Here is a 17,799-nt window from a genome sequence, read left to right on the forward strand (position 1 = left end):
CATGCTTTGCAGACACAGCATCCAGAGCCCCTGGAGATTTCCCCTCCGTTTTAGTTTTTTCCCCATAGGATTTTGATTATAATAACACTAGCCAAAACTTCAGACTTCATGTTCTGCACTCTCCTTCAAAACGGAAATAATTCTTAGACAACTGCCCCAATTGTCTCCACCTTTGATGCCCAAATAGTATGTCTGTGGTGTCTGCAACCAAGACCTATACACTTTGTTCCCACATGCACTCCGAAGTCATCCAGGAGCACAAACCCAAGTTTGCCATCGCCAGACTGAATTGGAGGTCTATCTACGTCTCCTTCCTGCAGTTGTTTTCCTGTAAAGCATAGTTGTCCTCCTCTTTGCACAAGCAGAGGCAGCATTGGGAATCTAGAGAGATGCCTGGCTCCTCTATGCCTGCCCCATTGAAAGACTTTGCTTGCTATCTTTACTCTTGTCCTCCTAGTTGCACCTACGCCGGTCCCTATAGGTGTTACAATCCTGTCAACCTTATCTAACCAGCATTGCACCAGTAACTTAAACTGCAGATCATTTCAGCTTCTTTAGGCCTCTGTCAACTGTGGCCTGCTCTAGTGTTACATGGGTGACCGCTCCGTCTGCTTCTGTTCTAGACCACTCTACCTCTCCTGCCCAATTTTAAAGCAAGCGGCTTTATCTTCAACAACTCTTCCAAAGCTGATATGAGGACATTCTTGTATACCTCTAATGTGGATGACCTTTAATTGCTGACTCATGCAAGCACTCTAGATTAATTTTCAAGAGACCAAAATTCCAAAGATGCCATAGGTTCCCAGACCTAAACTTTTTCAGAGTTTCCTCAAATAGTTTTGGTACAACTTAGGTGTGCTCTATTTTTGCACTACCGTTCCTAGGGTTACGCTGATAGGGAGAAAGACAACATTTTACTTTTGATTAACACCAACATTTCTCTCTTTATGGACTTCCAAAATGTCAACCAGATGGATACCTTGTCTGAAGTTAAGTTCTTCCTTTTTCTGTGCTGTGGTTTTTATAGCTGCGGAAAGATTAATTATTCCTCTGTTCTCCAAATCGACTTTACTCATCTCTCTTCACAGAGATTCTTCCTCCCAGACATGTATCACTTAAGATCTGTTTCTTCTTTTTAATTACTTCCTTCAACTTTAAAGGAGCAGTGAGAAAAGCCATGTTCTTTGCTCACTGTGACAGGGTTCTTGTCTGAAGATATAAACCTGCTCCTTTTGATCTGACTTCTTTCTAAGCACCCTTCTTCTGAGTGTCTGGTTGTCCCAGCCTGCTCTGCACACCAGGAGCTTGCTACCTTCTTCCCTGCAATGGAAAAGAAGTAATGCTTCAGAGAATGTGGCTCTTAGACTACTAATGGCAATTGTCTCTTAGCGTGATACTAACATGCTTTCTAGGTAATTACTTTCTTGTCTATTCCCAGCTTGTCGGAGGACATGCTTGAAAACTTTCATTCCCTAAACCTGGAGGGCCTAAATGCCTCCAGGCAGTCTATGCAAAATTACTTGGATACTGTAGGAGAGTAGGATCTGCTTACTATGGTTACCCCCTCTTTTTGCTGATGTTTCACTGTTTCTCAACTTTCGTCTGGCTGGGGCCCTGCCATTCAGGACCCCAGCCTAGCTGCTTCCTCTCTAAAATGATTGCATGTACATCTGAAAGAGACACGTTAGTGATAGATTCCTTACCTTAGATTCCTTACCTTAGAATATCCCCAGGCGTCAGACTGGATCCGGAAAGTTTTGCTACCAGTACCCCTGCGCGTCAGTAGGTGGCATCCTGTGGCTCCTCGTCCGTCGCTGGCATCGTAAGCGCCGCGATGACGTCACGGAGACTACTTAGGTGCCACCCATGCGCGCTGACATCGGTTCTTTCTTTTTCCGCATCAGCAAGCGCAGATCCAGGTAGTGCACGTACCTTAGTCACTTTTTGACTGCTCTTTTGAGACTTTTGTCTCCCTCTTTTTCTCCTGGTGCACGTAGGCATGCCTGGTTTTAAGTCCTGTGGGGCCTGCCGTCGCAATATGTCGGTGGCGAACCCCCATGATGTTTGCCTCTACTGCCTGGAGACCGACCACGACTCCCGGGACTGTCAAGCTATGGCCCGAATGCCTTGAGGGAGCAGCACAGGAAACTGCTGGAGGCCCGGCACTTGTCCCGACGCCGCTTTGGGTCCAGGGACCGCACCTGGGCCCACTCGTGGGGCCGCATTCTTCGCTCCTCGGGCTCCAAGTCTTCGCCCTTGGGTTCCGGTAAGCGACGACATAAAAAGAAGTCGAAGAAGCGTGTTCACTCTCCGATGTCCCCCCTTCGGTCCTCGGATGCGGACGAGGGGGACAGGGGTTCTGCCCCTGCGGATTACTTGGAGCCTGGGAGTCCCGCGGCCTACCCGCCTTACCCGGGTCCGTCGGCGACTCCCGAACAGGTGCAGGAGTTTCTTGCCACCGTGGACCGCCTTATATGATAGAGACTACTAGCCGCAGATTCCTTAACATAGAATTATCCTCAGGTGTGAGACTGGACCCGGAAAACTTTCTTGCCCAGCATCTGTGCGCACCGGGAAGGGAGGGGCGGGGGGTGGCGGTACCACGCGACTCCGCTCCGACATCCTCCACGGGCGTGACATCAGCGAGGTCACATAAGCCCTACCCTGGCACGCTGAGGTCAGTTTTCCTCTTTTCCGCGTTCAACGCGGACCCGGATTGTGTTCCTGGCCTGTTTCGGGCCTCTTTTTTCCACTTTTGAGCGTTTTTCTTGGCAACTGTGTGCGAATGCCTTCGGGCTTCCAGACGTGCTCATCTTGTGCGCGCCAGATGTCGGCGAAGGATCCTCAATCCATCTGCATGTGGTGTTTGGGGGAGCACCACGACTCCACAGACTGTGAGGCGTGTCAGCAATGGAAACCGAAGTCCCGGCGGGAGCGCTGGATGAAACTCCTTTCGGCACGGATGTCCAGGTCGGCGTCGGCTCCGCGTCCATCCCCGCGGTCAGCTTATAGAACCTCCATCGACATTGTGCTTCTCCCAGGCCGCAAAAGCGTCGCGCACCTGTTGATAAGTGTCGCTGTTTGTCCCCGAGGGCTGGTCCTCGGCCTGTTGGGGGCATGGGTTCTCCGCAGGTGGTGAAGCCCCGCGCGTCGCCACCCTATCTGCAGTTTCCCGGCGTGGGGCGACTAGAGCCCAGATGGAGGCCTATGCAGCGGCCTTGCAGGTCTCGTTTTCTTCTCCTTCTCCTCCTGGGACGTCCGCGGATCGCTTGCCGCATGCGGGGACATCTGCAGCATCGTCGGCGGCGCCGGCAGGTTCGGCGCCGACAGGTTCGGCGCCGACAGGTTCGGCTCCAGGTTCGGAGGATGTGGTGCTGTTGGGGTGCGACCCTCCGGCGTTCCCTCCTTCGGACCATGGCGCCTCTGCGTCGCCGCAAACCACACGGGGGTCCCTGTGGTGTCGCGGGAGGTTGCCGTGGCTCCGGCGTGTCCTCGAGTCGCTGTCTGTCCTCTGGGCAGGCGTAGGCCTTGTCCGAGGTGACACGGCTCAGGCGCCAGTGGCTGCTGGCCTTGGTGGCGCCTCAGGGGCTGGCTAGGGGTCGGGGGTGTCCCCGGGCCCCCCTCATTCCTCCACACAGGTGGCTGCCTCATCGGAGGTCGAGTCGGTGCCTACTTCGGCGCCGTTCCTTAGCCGCCCCAGCTCTGACCCAGCCTCGGTCTCCTGCACCGCGCGTTGTGCTGAGGTCGTTCCGGCGTCTCCTTCGGCGCCTGTCGACGTTGACCTGCCCCTTCTCCAATGATGGTATTGTTTGGGTATTTGATTCTAAGATAAGGAATCTGCAGCTAGATGTCTCTATCGGATGAACAAGTTACTTACCTTCGGTAACGCCTTATCTGGTAGAGACAGGATCTAGCCTCAGATTCCTTATCGACCCACCCATCCTCCCTGCTCTGTGAACTAAGGGCCCTGTTATCTCCTTAATACCCTCTTTGCTAAATGCCCTCTTCCGATGCGCAGAGGTACTGCTGGAAAAAATTTCAGATCCAGTCTGGTGCCTGGGGAGGGTTTTAAGATAAGGAATCTGCAGCTAGATCCTGTCTCTACCAGATAAGGTCTTACCAAAGGTAAATAACTTGTCCTTTTGGGTGCGTTATTTGGGAATCCCAACATCCAATACCCGCTGTATAGGATTTACGTTTCTCTATTTAAGCGTGAACTCAACTTCTCAACCTGCTGCATTCCTTAAAATCCTGCATCAAAAACTGATCTTTCATCCCTTATTCTATGTGGTAGGTTTTACAAAGGCATTCAATCATAATCAAGATACAAGAGATACTGTGTATTTGTATTTACTCCATGAAATTGTATCAACTCCATGTGTAACTCGTGTAATCTCTACTTTGCCAACTCTGTAAAGGGCTCTGATACCTTTGGGTCAAGTTTGTGCTATATAAAACTGTATAAATAAATACAAATAAAATAAACTTCTCAGAATGGAATTATCTTTTCATTTCCCAAGGGAATGGACCCAGTCAATGAGAGGCGGGTTTTTGAAATGGTGGTGAAGACTGCCTGCAAAGAAAGCACTTCTCAATACTTCTTCATCACGCCAAAGGTGAGTCAGCTTTTTTTCGTTCATATTTACATTATGAGCTTAATCCCCTTAAATCTAAATTCCAGTTTGGGACTTTAAACAAGCACATACACAACCACTGACATCTGTTTCATTTCATGTTTTACACAAACTTGTAATAAAATGTGAATTATTTTAGATCTTAACCATCACTATACATTTTAGCTTTAAATCTAGTCCATGCATCCACTGTGTTGTACCCAACTTTCTTGCAAATGACAAATATATATATTTATTATTCATGGGTCACAGTTTGATGCACAGAGCACTTTCTTTAAATTGAGTTCTGATGGTCCTAGGATATAGAGTTAATAGATTTTTTGAAATTGTGTGTAAATTAAGATTGCAGTTGGTCACCGGCGCAGTAAAAAACATCATATTTTAATGCTAGAATTTCCGTTTCTGTGCGTGTGTGCATTTTCATTTAGGAGTTCCTTACCAAATAGACATTTTTTACATTCATGCTAGTTTGCACAATTGTACTTTGCACTTTTGTGGAACAAGGGCACTTGCCCACAATTTTCTGTATCCTTGTGCAGACAGGCTGCTGTCTTATTAGATGAGGTCCACTTTTTATTAGATAAGAAAAATGTGGTTCTAAAACGAGAAGACCTTTGTACTTTAGATGCATATTAGATGCATATTTGCACATCATTTTGCACTAGTTCTGTTTAGAAATTGGAATTGTTGTATAAACATTTTATTATGGGCAATGGAAATTGCACTTTGGAAGAGATTGGCTCTTGCCGGATATAACTGTATCGCCATATTCTAGTGTTTATTGATAGTCTTTCAATGAAAAAAAGGATCTGTCAGATTTTGACTTTAGGAGCTATTCTTTACTCTTTGGTTGAACTCTGCCTGCACTAATAGTCATGTGTGACCTGGATCGTGCAATACTTATTTTGGACTCTAGATTTTGTGGTGTATTATTAATTTTGAAACACCAATGTTACCTTTTGTTAAGAGTTGTATTTATATAAGATTTGTATGGTGTTATATGGTGTATTTTGTTGTTGTACACAATATGGATTCTTAAGGAGCACTGTCACTTTAAGTTAAAGGCAAGTCAAGTCTGTGGGTGTGTGTATAAAAAAATGGCATCTTGCAGTTGTGAAAGACTGCTTTGGCGGTTGAAACGTGTCAACAGAGCCACAAATAAAGTCTGCTTATTAGCGAACCTGAGCGTCCTGGAGCCTGTTATACATACATACATACATACATACATACATACAATCACACACACATACATTCACACACACACACATTTCAAAGGAGAATTTTAGTAAGACATTTACGTAGAATATGTAGAAACCAAGCTCATAGTGCCCAAAAATAAGTTTATGGAATAGTGCTTTGGCACAAACTGCCACTGAAAGCACCATCCCACCTTTGTCTAGAGAGTCAAGTTATAAAAGCATCATTTAGTTTTATTTGTACTGGAACAGCCATACTTTGGATCGTTCAGTGGCGTTGAACTTTTTATTCAGAAAACCGGCATGTTTATTAATGCCAACCCATTAGAGGGTACAAATGATATTGATGCCAAACTACCTGCAGAACTACCCAACATGTAACAAGTAGGAACCTATTGAGTTAGACCTAACAGAGGGCACAAATGATGAATATGCAATATAGCAAGTATTATGTGACAGTATTCCAGTGTAGCAAACATTTTCATGCTGAATTCCTGGACTGTGAAATCCAAAACGCATAAGGAAGCATTCACATTAATTATTGCTGAACAGAATTGTGATCTGTCTAATTAATAAAATCCTGAACTGAGATTGCACCTTCAGTCTTTGGATGAACTCTCTGCACAAGTTATGCGGCTGTCCCACCGGGAGGGCACATCACCGCCAAATTGAAGTAGCGGGTTAGTAGTGGAACAGCCACACTTTTGATTGATAAATGGCGTTGAACTTTTTATTCACAAAACCAGCATGTTTGTTAACGCCTGTAGGAAGCTGGCTCTGTATATACTATACTAAAGTAAGGTATGATGTGCACAGAGTCAATTGGATCCCCCAAAGGTATAGCTGAGGCTAAATTAAATAATCACTAACAGATCTCTTTGTGGTAGTGTGGTAGTGTGGTCGAGCAGTTAGGCTTATCAGGAGGGTGTGTTAAGCATTTATTGTATTCACTCAATCAAGACTTAAGGCATACATCCAGACCAATTAGGTAAGTATATAAAGGTATACTTATATTTTTTCTTTCTAGAACCAAGCAGGACTTGGCACAGGTAAGAAGAATATACTTTCAAATGCAAAACTTTACAAGGAAATGGAATTGGAATTGTTACAGATTTGTATTTGCTTTTAAAACAGTTTAAAATACATATGAATTACTTTTGAATAATTTTGGATTACTTTTCAGTTACTTTGACTACTTGGGGTGATATGCCGAGATATCACAAAATGGGTCTTACAAAATACAGGTAAGTACGACGTTTTTGATTTTAAAAAAGTTACTTTGGTTTTCATACAAAAATTCAGTCAACACAACATTTTTGGAACAGAAATCAATACTTTGGTTCCTATGGGAGAAAAGAAGGTTATCGGTGGGCAGGTAAGCAAACGACCTGCTAGAATAGCTTTTTGGGGTTAGAACCAAGGTTCTGTTGGGCACAAAAATCGCACCACCAGCGACAATAGGGCGGCCGGGTGCAGAGTGCAGTGGCCCAATGTTAGCCAATGGGGCTAGGCGGCCTTTGGGTAGGATCTGCTTACAAGCAGCCCACCTGGTTGTGGTAGCAAAGCTCATGGGGTTAGGATCAGCACTGAAGGGGCCAACAATCAGCACAGGAGCTGCACCACCAGCGGCATGGAGGCGGCCGGATGCAGAGTACCAAGAAGATGTCGGGAGTCCTGTGGTTTGAAATGGAGATCTCCGGTTCGGAAAAGATTCTGCAGGCTCGGTCAAGAAGGATTTCTGAGGCCGATCACCGGCAAAAGAGGTAAGTTGGGGTCTTGGGGGATGCCTAGACACTGTCGGTTGGGCCACCCAAGGCCGTGGGGCATTGGTGCAGGGGTGTCTTTTGGCTTTGGATCTTCTTACCAGCACCAGTCGCAGTCGGGGTGAGGGGGGCTGCTTCAGGCTTTAGGCGTCAGCTTGAAGCTTGAGATAGACCAGGGATCACCAGATTCCAGGTCAGGATCGCTGGGGAGACCTCCTTGAGGTGTTGGGTAACTCGGGCAGTGGGCGTCAGATGTAGAGTGGTGCAGAACCGCGGAGCCGCCTGGATCCGGATTCTGTGTTCGAGTCTTTTAGTGTAACCAAATCTAGTGCTCACAGTAGACAGTCATTTTGGTGAAGGCAGGGCAGGTCTTCTAGGTTCTGGATGGCTGCTGGACATGCCAGGGTTTAGCTGGCTTCAGGTCGAAGTCGGGAAAGGCCGGTAGGGCTAGGGCCAAAGCAATTGGTGTCCTCTTCTTCCCGGGTCGGCACAGGTCCTTCTTCTTTTTTCCTCAAATCTGAGGAGGCAAGGTTCAGGGTTGCCCCTTCGTTAACCCAGCCCATCCTGGGGGAGGAGGCATGACACCTCTGCCCAGTATGGGCTTTGTTTCTGGACCCAGACCCAGAGCGTGGAGACTCTACCCAGGGGTCCAGAAACCTGTCTAGTGGTTGCAAATGGCAGACAACCATTCAGGAACCACACCAGGACTGGTCGTTTTTCAGGGGGCATCTCTAAGATGACTTCTGAGTGCATTTTACATTAAAACCTACACTGGCATCAGTACGGGTTTTATGTGATGAGAAGGTTGCTACCAAATTTCCCAGGTTTCAGTAAGCTCATAATTGGAGTTGTGGAGTTCGTAATGACCAACTCACAGACCAAATGCTCTTCATGGCTGTACTTCACTTACAATGCCAAAGAATGAACTTAAACACTGTAGGGGTGCAGTGCTCCTGCAACTGTACTTTCACCTGTGGTCTAATGAACCCTGCTAGAGTGGTGACTTACCTATGCCACAGGCAGTGGGTTGCAGGGAAGGCACACAGACATGTGTGCAATGTCGACTTAGCTTCTCTCTGCACCAAAACATGCAACCTGCAATGGCAGTGTGTGGGTGTTAAGGTGCAGGGTCTCTAAGGGTGGCACAATAGGTGCTGCAGCACTTAAGAGGCCTTCCTTGGTCACAGTGCCCTTAATACCCATGGCACCTTGTACAAGGTGCTTACCTGTGGCCAGAGATGTGCCAATTGTGGATACAGAGGTCCAATTTCGGGAAAGAACACAGGCCCTGGGAACCTGATTGGCAGGGACTCAGTATCAAGTAAAAGTGCTTCAAGTGCCAGGCACAAAGTAGGCGGGTTAATGCAGCAGTAACCCTCTTTCCTATAACGCTGACCCACCGGAGGGTACAAATCATATTGATACAGAACTACTTGTCCCAACATGCAACAAGTAAGAACCTATTGAGGAGATTTATCAGAGGGCATAAATGACCAATATGCAATGTGGCAAGTATTATATGACAGTATTCCAGCGAAGCATTTCATGCTAAATTCCTGTGATTAAGGATTGTGTAGTCCAAAACGCGTAAGGAAGCATTGACATTAATTATTGCACTCCGGATTTGTGTCCTGCCTAATTAATAAAAGCCTGAATGGTCCACAATAACTTTTTATTTTTTTGTTTCCATTCTCACAAAAGTGCTCTGTTCTGAGCGTGTCCGGCCGACGCATTTCGGTGAAAAGCCTTCTTCTGGTCCATCCCATGTAGTCATTGGAAAAAAAACAAAAAGATTAAAGTAACGTTACATAGCACGTTACCTTATCTTTTTAGAATAATGTAACTTGCGCCCCCGACATGCACAGTTTTCTCATCAATATTTTCCCAGCAAATGTTGCTGTGATATCAATGATGTCATAGAAGATGTAGTGAGTGATGTAATGCGTGGGATATCTACTAGGTCATAGCAAGAGCGCAAGTTGCGGTTTCCTTAGGGCATGAGTTATAATTACTTGAGATAACTATAACTGGTGAATTTTTGTGGTTTTTAGAGTTTAAAACATTACTTTGTTAGTGAACATTTCACCTTACTATAACGTTACTTCGATCTTTGTTTTTTATCAGTGAATTTCTAGGGTTTATTTTAATGTAAAGTAATATTTAATTACCATACTTAAATTCAACCCTCCACATGGATCCAACCCCATGCTACACACAGCCTTTGGTCGTGCACAGTGCGGGAGTCTTCTCAAGGCCTAGCCTGAGGCTAGTCCCTGGCCCATACACCGCAAAGGCAGCCTACCCCACCCTGCACAGGGCTTCCCATCGTGCACGTTGGGGTTGGCCACAGTGCCTGCAGCCAACACCACGCTGTGCATGGCCTTCAGCCATGTGCTGTGGCCCGACCCATTTGCCTCCCCCCTCCCCCAATCCAAAGAGCGGCCACCACCCCAACCAAAAGGGTGGCCAACCCGTGCTACACACAGCCTTCGGCTGTGCATGTTGGGAGGTTGGCCAAAGGGCCAGGCCAGAGCACCCCATCCCCCAGGGCCTTTTTTTTATGGGCGGGCATCCCGTGGCTCCCCTCCCCAAGCCTATTATGGCCCAAGGGAATCCATCCACTAGGGCCATATATATTTTAAAGGTGAGGGGGCCATGTGACCTCCCCCCTCCAAGCTTATTAGGCCCCGGGTACCCCATCTGCCACGGTCATTTCTGAAAAATTAAGGGGAAGTGGCCTGCACGGCCCCCATCCCCAAGCCATTATTTGCCCCCGGAACCCCATCCCCTAGGACCCACATTTCTTAAAGGTGGGTGCCCCGGTACCCACCCAGGGCATACCAACATTTTCTTGTTGGGGGCCGCTGGGAGAGCCCCAGGTTCCCCGCGGCTCCAGTCGGCTCCACCGTAGGCAGCCGGAGCCGGCATTGCTCCCATCCGGATGGAGCAGCTACCTAATGCTGCTCATCCAGGCTGGAGCAATGTTTTGATTTGCTTCCCTGGCCACAGAAAAATACCAAACGTCTGCTCACAACCAGCAGGAGCATTTTCAAAGCTTCTGCCGGCTGGGAGCAGGCTTTGATGATTGCTCACGGTTGGCGGGAGTATTGAAAATGCTCCTGCCAAGCAAGAGCAAACACAGGTTTCCCTACACCGGAACATAGCTAGTGAGCGAGCCCCAGGGGATTGGGGTCATTAGATGCTTGAGGTGGGGGGCCACTTGGCCTACTTCCCCTCCCCTTCAAAAGACTCCTGGCCCTGGGGGATACGGGCCACGGGGCTAAGCGCAGCCTGGGGAGGGGGGCCACGTGCCCCCCTCCCCCTCAAAAACGCACTGGGCCCCAGGGGATGATGTGCCGGGCCAATAATGACCCAGAAAGGGGGATGACATGCTGAAAAAAACTAGCCCAGAGAAGGGCCCCCAGCACTGAAACAGATCAGAAGTGTGTGTGTATATATATATATATATATATATATATATATATATATATATATATGTATGTATGTATGTGTATATATCAAATTCTTTTCTTTTAAATAATCAAAAGGTCAGCGAGCATGCAAGCCCCCTTCATCGAGGTTTGAAAGGCCCTGGGGCCCACATTGTCTTAAAAGGACAGTGGGGGCATGTGAACCCCCATCCCGAGCCTCTGCATGCCTCATGGACCCCATCTCCTGGTGTGGGTATTGTAAAAGGAGAGGGGCGTGCACCTCCAGCTCACCGAGCCTTGAAAGGCCCATGGACCCAATCCCCTGGGGCCGACTCAGTGCTTACGTCCTGGGAAGCCCACCCTCTGTGCATGGACCCAACTCTGAACAGGAACACCGAGGCACAGGATATTTGCCTGCTGCCACCGCCCCGCTCCTTAGGCCCCAGTTTTCTCACCCAGCATCCCATCTTTGACAGCCTGGTTATCTGGGCCTCCACCTCCAGAGTTAACTATGGTGCATTTCCTACCACACCACTGGATACTTTTGGCTAGAGAATGTGCTCTTCTACCAGCCTAGCACTATGGTCGATGAACATTGCATTCCTTTTGTACTGATACGCCCTTACAGTCTGAAACTTGGTGGGGCAAGGGCAAGTTCTGCCCATGGTCTCCGTAGAGGCCCGAGCCATACTGACCCAGACTTTTGCTGACATCATAAATACAGAAAAGTTCACCATTCGCTGTAGACCGAATGCGACCGACTCGCTATGCAGAGTGATTGCGTTGTGAGTGGTGCTGAGATAACATGCTTGGCTGAGATCTACTGGCTTCTTGTGGATGTCCAGGCAGCTCTTGTGGACATGCCCTTTGATGGCACCCACCTCTTTGGCAATTAGGCAGATTCTGCGCTGGAGATATACAAGAAAAGCTTGGCCACTGCCCGGCCCTGTGTCTTGCCATGGCCTCACATTAGCCCATTCTGCTTCTCGCCCCTTCCGTGGCTAAATCCCCATCCTGCGTGCCCATAGGCATTACCTGCAGTTCACAGTGGGACGATCTGTTATAGCAACAGGGCAGGGTCCTGCATCCGGACCTGAGGACAATCCACCTTCTTTTTTTTAGAGTTTTATATAGTGCGAACTAGACCCAAGATATCAGGTATCAGAGCGCTTTACATGAGCACCAGTTTCGTTATAGATGAACACATTCATTTTTATTAGGCACGGGGAGATTAAGTGATTTGCCCAGAATCACAGGATGTTAAGAGTCGTTGCCGAGACTCGAACCCGGTTTCCGAGGTCGATCACTCTAGCCGCAAGGCTACATCCTCTTCATGCATGATTGACTAACAGTTTTCTGTCATGTCTTTCTGGCAGCTGGACATTCCTCTACTAAGACCGTATATGCTTGCTGATGGAAAAATGTATGGTTTGGCGTGCTTCCTAAAATGTTGTTCTCATTTTTGCACCTTTATCTGAGGTTCTGTTTGTTCTCTCAATAGCCCTGATAAGGCTTTCCATTGGGCACAGTTAAAGGGTATCTTTTGTCTGGTTAACAACGTTTACCCCAAAACTTTTTCCCTGCAGAGAATCACAACGCGGTTGTTACAACAACCGTGTTGTGATTCCGCATACCCTTACTCCGCATGTCGGAACAACGACTTGCGGAGCGGGGGGGGAGGTGTTGGATTTAAAATCCAACACCTTCCCTAGTGTCCGCACAGACTTGAGTTGGAATAGTAAATTATACTATTCCAACATCCAGCGCCCCCCCTCCGCAAGTCGTTGTTCCGACTTGCGGAGTAATGGAATGCGGAATCACAGCGCGGTCGTTGTAACAACCGCACTGTGATTCCCTGCAAGGAAAAAGGCTGCGGGATTTCGACATAGATTCCTTTTGTCTATATCAGTGTCCATACTGTTACCGGGTCAGCCAAATGAACCACAAAATCAACTCCGTCTCATCCTCCTGCTTCCACACGCTCCTCATTCTTCGGAAGATCTTCTAGTCGATCCCCACCGAGTCCAGGGAAACTGTCATCCATGCGCTCATCAGTAACAGACTCGACTACGGCAACGCACTCTACGCCGGAACCACTGCAGTAAAACTTGTCTTGTAGCTTTATTGTGTGCATGTTTCATTATTTGTTTGTTGTCTTCCTGGAGCCTTACCAAGTAGTTATTTGTGTACTGAATATCAGACTTAAAATGCACCCTGCTTAGGTGAAACGTTGCTGTGCCTGAGGTAAAGAGTTCGCCAGACACCAACTTTCTGTCCAAATTCAAGTTTGAAAGTATTTTTTCTTTTTTACAGCAACAATTTCTATCCTACCATGTACAAAAAAAATGATATCCACATAGAGCCTACAGTATTTTATAATCTGATAGAGACTACTAGCCGCAGATTCCTTAACGTAGAATTATCCCCAGGCGTGAGACTGGATCCGGAAAACTTTTTGCCACAGCATCCCTCTGCGCCGAGGGGATGGCATCATGCGACTCCGCCCAGGAGTTGTCCGCGTACGTGACGTCAGCGAGGTCACATAAGTCCCACCCCGGCGCGCCGACGTCAGTTTTTTCCTTTTCCACGTGCAATGCGGATCCGGATCGTGCTCCAGGCCTGTTCGGGCCTTTACCTTTCGCTTATTGCGTTTTGTGTGGGAACAGTGTGCGAATGCCTTCGGGCTTTAAGACGTGCTCGTCGTGTGCGCGCCAGATGTCGGCGACGGATCGTCACCCCATCTGCATGTGGTGTTTGGGGGAACACCACGACTCCACTGATTGTGAGGCTTGCCAGCAGATGAAACCGAAGTCCCGGCAGGAGCGCCGAATGAAACTTCTCTCAGCTCGCATGTCCAGGTCGGCGTTGTCACCACGCCTGGCCCCTGCGGAAGGTTTTCGGAACCGTCGCCTCCGTCTTCGACATCGTCCCTCTCCCAGGCAGCAAGAGTGTCGCTCACCTGTCGGTAAGTGTCGCAGTTTGTTCCCGAGGGCTGGTTCTCGGCCTGTTGGGGGCACAGGCTCACCGCGGGTGGTACAGCCCCGCGTGTTGTCCCATTATCTGCCGTTTCCCGGTGTGGGGGCGACTATAGCCCAGATGGAGACATATGCGGTGGCTTTGCAGGCCTCACTGGCTTCTCCTCCTCCGTCTTCCCCTCCTGGGATGTCAGCGCATCCCATGCAGTGTGCGGGGCCATCCACGGCGTTGCCGGCGGCTCCAGCCCCAGCGCCGACTGGTTCGGAACCCGGTTCGGAGCATGTGGTGCCGTTGGGGTGCGGCCCTTCGGGGATCCCTCTTTCTGCCCATGGCGCTTCTGCTGGAGTTCCTGTGGTGTCGCAGGAGATCGCCGGAACTCGTGTCGCACCCCCGAGTCTCACTCGGTCCTCGGGACAGGCGGTGGCCTCGTCCGAGGCCGGGGTAACGCCGATCAGCGCCGGCGGCTGCTGGCCCTTGCGGCACCAAAGGGGCTGGCGGAGGGCCCTTCTCGTCCAGTCATGAGCCGAAGTTGGCGGGGGATGCCTCGTCCTTTCCCGGGTCCCTCTCGCCCCTCCACACAGACGGCTGCCTCGTCGGAGGTCAGGTCGACGCCTTTCCGGCATCATTCCCTCACCGCCCCGGCTCCGGCCCAGCCCTGGTCTCCTGCACCGGGCGCTGTGGCGGAGGTTGTTCCGGCGTCTCCCCTGGTGTCGGGCAACGATGTCCTGCCTCAGATTGCGGACTCTATGGCGCCAGGCCGACGCCGGGCCGTTGACTCGTCCTCGGACGCCTCTTCTCCAGCGGTTCGATGCTTGCTGGTGTCATCCTCGCCGAAGACGGGCCGACGCATCGTGGCTTTTTCCCTGAAGTTGTCTAAGGACGGCTCCTCCCTGTCAACGCGCATTCGCCGGAGGCGCCGCGGGTCCCCCACTCCTCGGTCCCTCTTCCTCCTTTATGGACGTGGCCCTTCCTTCCTCCGGTTGGCTTGAGGGACTGCCGCCTTAGCTTGCAGCCATCGCCTACTGAGGAGCTGCTTACCCCACTGCAGGGCCCTACGGAGGCGGGTGCGGCCTTGGGTCGCGCTGTTTCCACAGCTGCGGGAATTTTGCGCATGGGTGATCCAGTTGCCCATTTCCTCGCGGATCATCATCTGGATGTTCTCCATCAGGGCTCTGGTGGTAGGGAACTGCTGCTTTCCTTCGAAAGTTCGCTCCATTCTTCTCTTTTGGGGACAACCCAGACCCAAGACAGGGCATTCTTTGGCTTGACTGGGTACATAGGAGGTTTGTGAAGTGATATGAAAGCAACAGGGTGGTCTTGTCCATCATTATTGGTTTGGGATAGGACAACTCGGAGGTGTCAGTCTATGAACTGCTTGGAGTAATCTAAAGCCTTGATAATAGGTGCTGAGCACATTGCCTCTTTTAGGGTGTCAACAACCTTTTGGCAGCCAACTGTCCTTTGCACTTTCTTGGGAATGTTGTTGGAGGTGAGTTCTGTGAGGGGGGGTCACAATGGACCCATATCTCTTCACAAACCTCCTATAGTACCCAGTCAAGCCAAGAAATGCCCTGACTTGGGTCTGGGTTGTTGGAGATTCCTAGTCCAGAATGGTCTGGGTTTTGGGATGGAGGGGGTGGACTTTCCCAGGTGGACCAGGTGATCCTTCCAGGAAGAGCTAAACACAGCAATATCATCACAATAGGTTGCACTAAAGCCTTCCAACCCAGCAAGGACTTTATTAACCAATCTTTGGAAGGTGCAGGAGCATCCTTTAAACCTAATGGGACCACAGTGAATAGGAAGTGCCTATCAGGTGTGGAGAATGCTGCCTTCTCTTTTGCTCCAGGGGCCATGCCAATCTGCCAGTACCCTGCAGTTAAGTCAAAGGAATTTAAGTATTTTGCTGCCCCCAACTTATCCATCAATTCATCAGCCTTGGTGATAAGGTATACATCTGCACTGAGGCCTCTGTAGTCAACATAAAACCTAATTTCTCTCTTTCCACCTTGTGGATGAGGTTTGGGAACTAGGACCACTGGGCTGGCTAAGGGACTCTCAGAAGGCTCAATGACCCCCAACTCCAGCATCGGAACACCAGGGTGTCTAACCAGGGGTCAAGGAAAAGGGCTTTACATACTGTTGCAGAACCTGTCTGCAATTAGCTTGCTCTTGGGCAGAGAGGGTGTCTGAGTAGACAACTCCATCCACTGACCCATCTTGGGGGCTGTAAGCGAGGAGGTCAGGGAGAGGCTCACTCTGTCTCCTGATCCTCATCAGGAACCATCAGCATGGTTACATCAGCCCTGTCACAATAGTTTGAGGCGGTTCACATGTATCACCCTATCTGATAGAGACTACTAGCTGCAGATTCCTTAACGTAGAATTATTCCCAGGCTTGAGACTGGATCCGGAATTTTTTTGCCACAGCATCTCTGCGCGCCGGGGGCGGCACCACATGACTCTGCCCTGACGTTGTCCGCTGGCATGACGTCAGCGAGGTCACATAAGTCCCACCCCGGCGAGCTGACGTCGTTTTCATTTTTTCCGTATGCAACGCGGATCTGGAGTGAGTTCCCTTGACCTGTTGGCCTCTTTTAACGCCTTTGCGTTGGGAACAGTGTGCTATGCCTTCGGGTTTGAAGACGTGTGCTTGTTGTACGCGTCAGATGTCGGCGACGGACCCTCACCCTATCTGTATGTGGTGTTTGGGCGAGCACCATGGGGGATCCGGTGCCTTAGCCGCTCCTCCACCGCCACCATCCTGCTCCACACGATCCAGTCTGTCTTTTTTCACACCCTTCTGCCCAGGGCCCTGTCCTGCAGACTGCTTTTCCTTCTTTGCCTTCAGTGTTGCTCCCTCCGTCATTGGAGGACCGGTGGTTGGACTCCTGGGGGCCTAACATTTTTGCTTCCACTAGTGCTGCTCTGCGTGCGCTCAACACACTTTGTGTGTTGGCCAGGGCTAACTCCGCTCTATGGGATTCTACAGAGTCCCTTCTGTCTCGCACCTCCCACGAAGGTGTACGCGCTGATCTGCGGCACCATGAGCTGGATGATGGGAGTTGGCTTCATTTATTCTCCGTTCGGCCTTTGATGTCTCTGATTCTCTCGACCACGCTATGGCGAGTTCTGTAGCCCTCCGCCACCATGCTTGGTTGCGGTATAGCATCTTTCTGGAGAATATTCGGGAGCGTCTTGTTGAACTGCCTTTTGATGGGATTCTTTTATTTAACACCCACGCTGACTCTGCTATTCAATGACTCCTTGCGGGGTCCCGTCCTCCTTCCCCTCCGTAAGCTTCGGCTTGTCAGTCCTCAGGTGTCTTATGGGAGGCCTTTATCTCACCTTTCTCTTTGGGTCTAGTGGTTTGGATGACCCGTCTGTGTGACTTTGAATGCCTTCAGGGTCCTTCAATTGACCCCTCTCTACTTTTTGCTGCTGTTACAGCCCTTCAGCTTTTGTAGTGTGTTATTTGGCTGTTAGTGCAGCCGTATAGGTCCTCGGGTTGGACCATCTGTGTCTTTTTTGGCTGATTGGTAAGCTGCCTGCGGTGATACCCACATGTTCTTGTCCTCTGCGAGTTTCCCTAAGAGGTGTGTTCGAGGCATGTGGGCTGCTGAATTCATATCTGTGCATAGATCGCCGCCTAGTGTTGGGTCCGGATGATTGCACATTGTTGTCCTGGAAGAGTCTTCAAAGTATCACGAGATAGGTGGCTCCTCCCCTGGACTACAGTGCGCATGGGCATCCTCTCCATCTTCAGATTGTTTTTTTCCGCCATTGTGTTCGGATGTAC

The 17,799-nt window shown here is 49.6% G+C and overlaps 1 protein-coding gene across 1 annotated transcript in view; it reads left to right on the forward strand.

Moving 5' to 3' along the window:
* Nucleotides 1-17,799, forward strand: part of SMC5 (structural maintenance of chromosomes 5) — a 699,122-nt gene that overhangs the window by 650,493 nt on the left and 30,830 nt on the right. The window contains exon 23 of the mRNA XM_078675750.1: nt 4,521-4,616. Within this exon, the coding sequence (XP_078531876.1) occupies nt 4,521-4,616 (96 nt within the window). The remainder of the gene's footprint in view (nt 1-4,520; nt 4,617-17,799) is intronic.

Source organism: Lissotriton helveticus, chromosome 2_1 (genome assembly GCF_964261635.1).
Source record: "Lissotriton helveticus chromosome 2_1, aLisHel1.1, whole genome shotgun sequence".
Taxonomy (NCBI): Eukaryota; Metazoa; Chordata; class Amphibia; order Caudata; family Salamandridae; genus Lissotriton; species Lissotriton helveticus.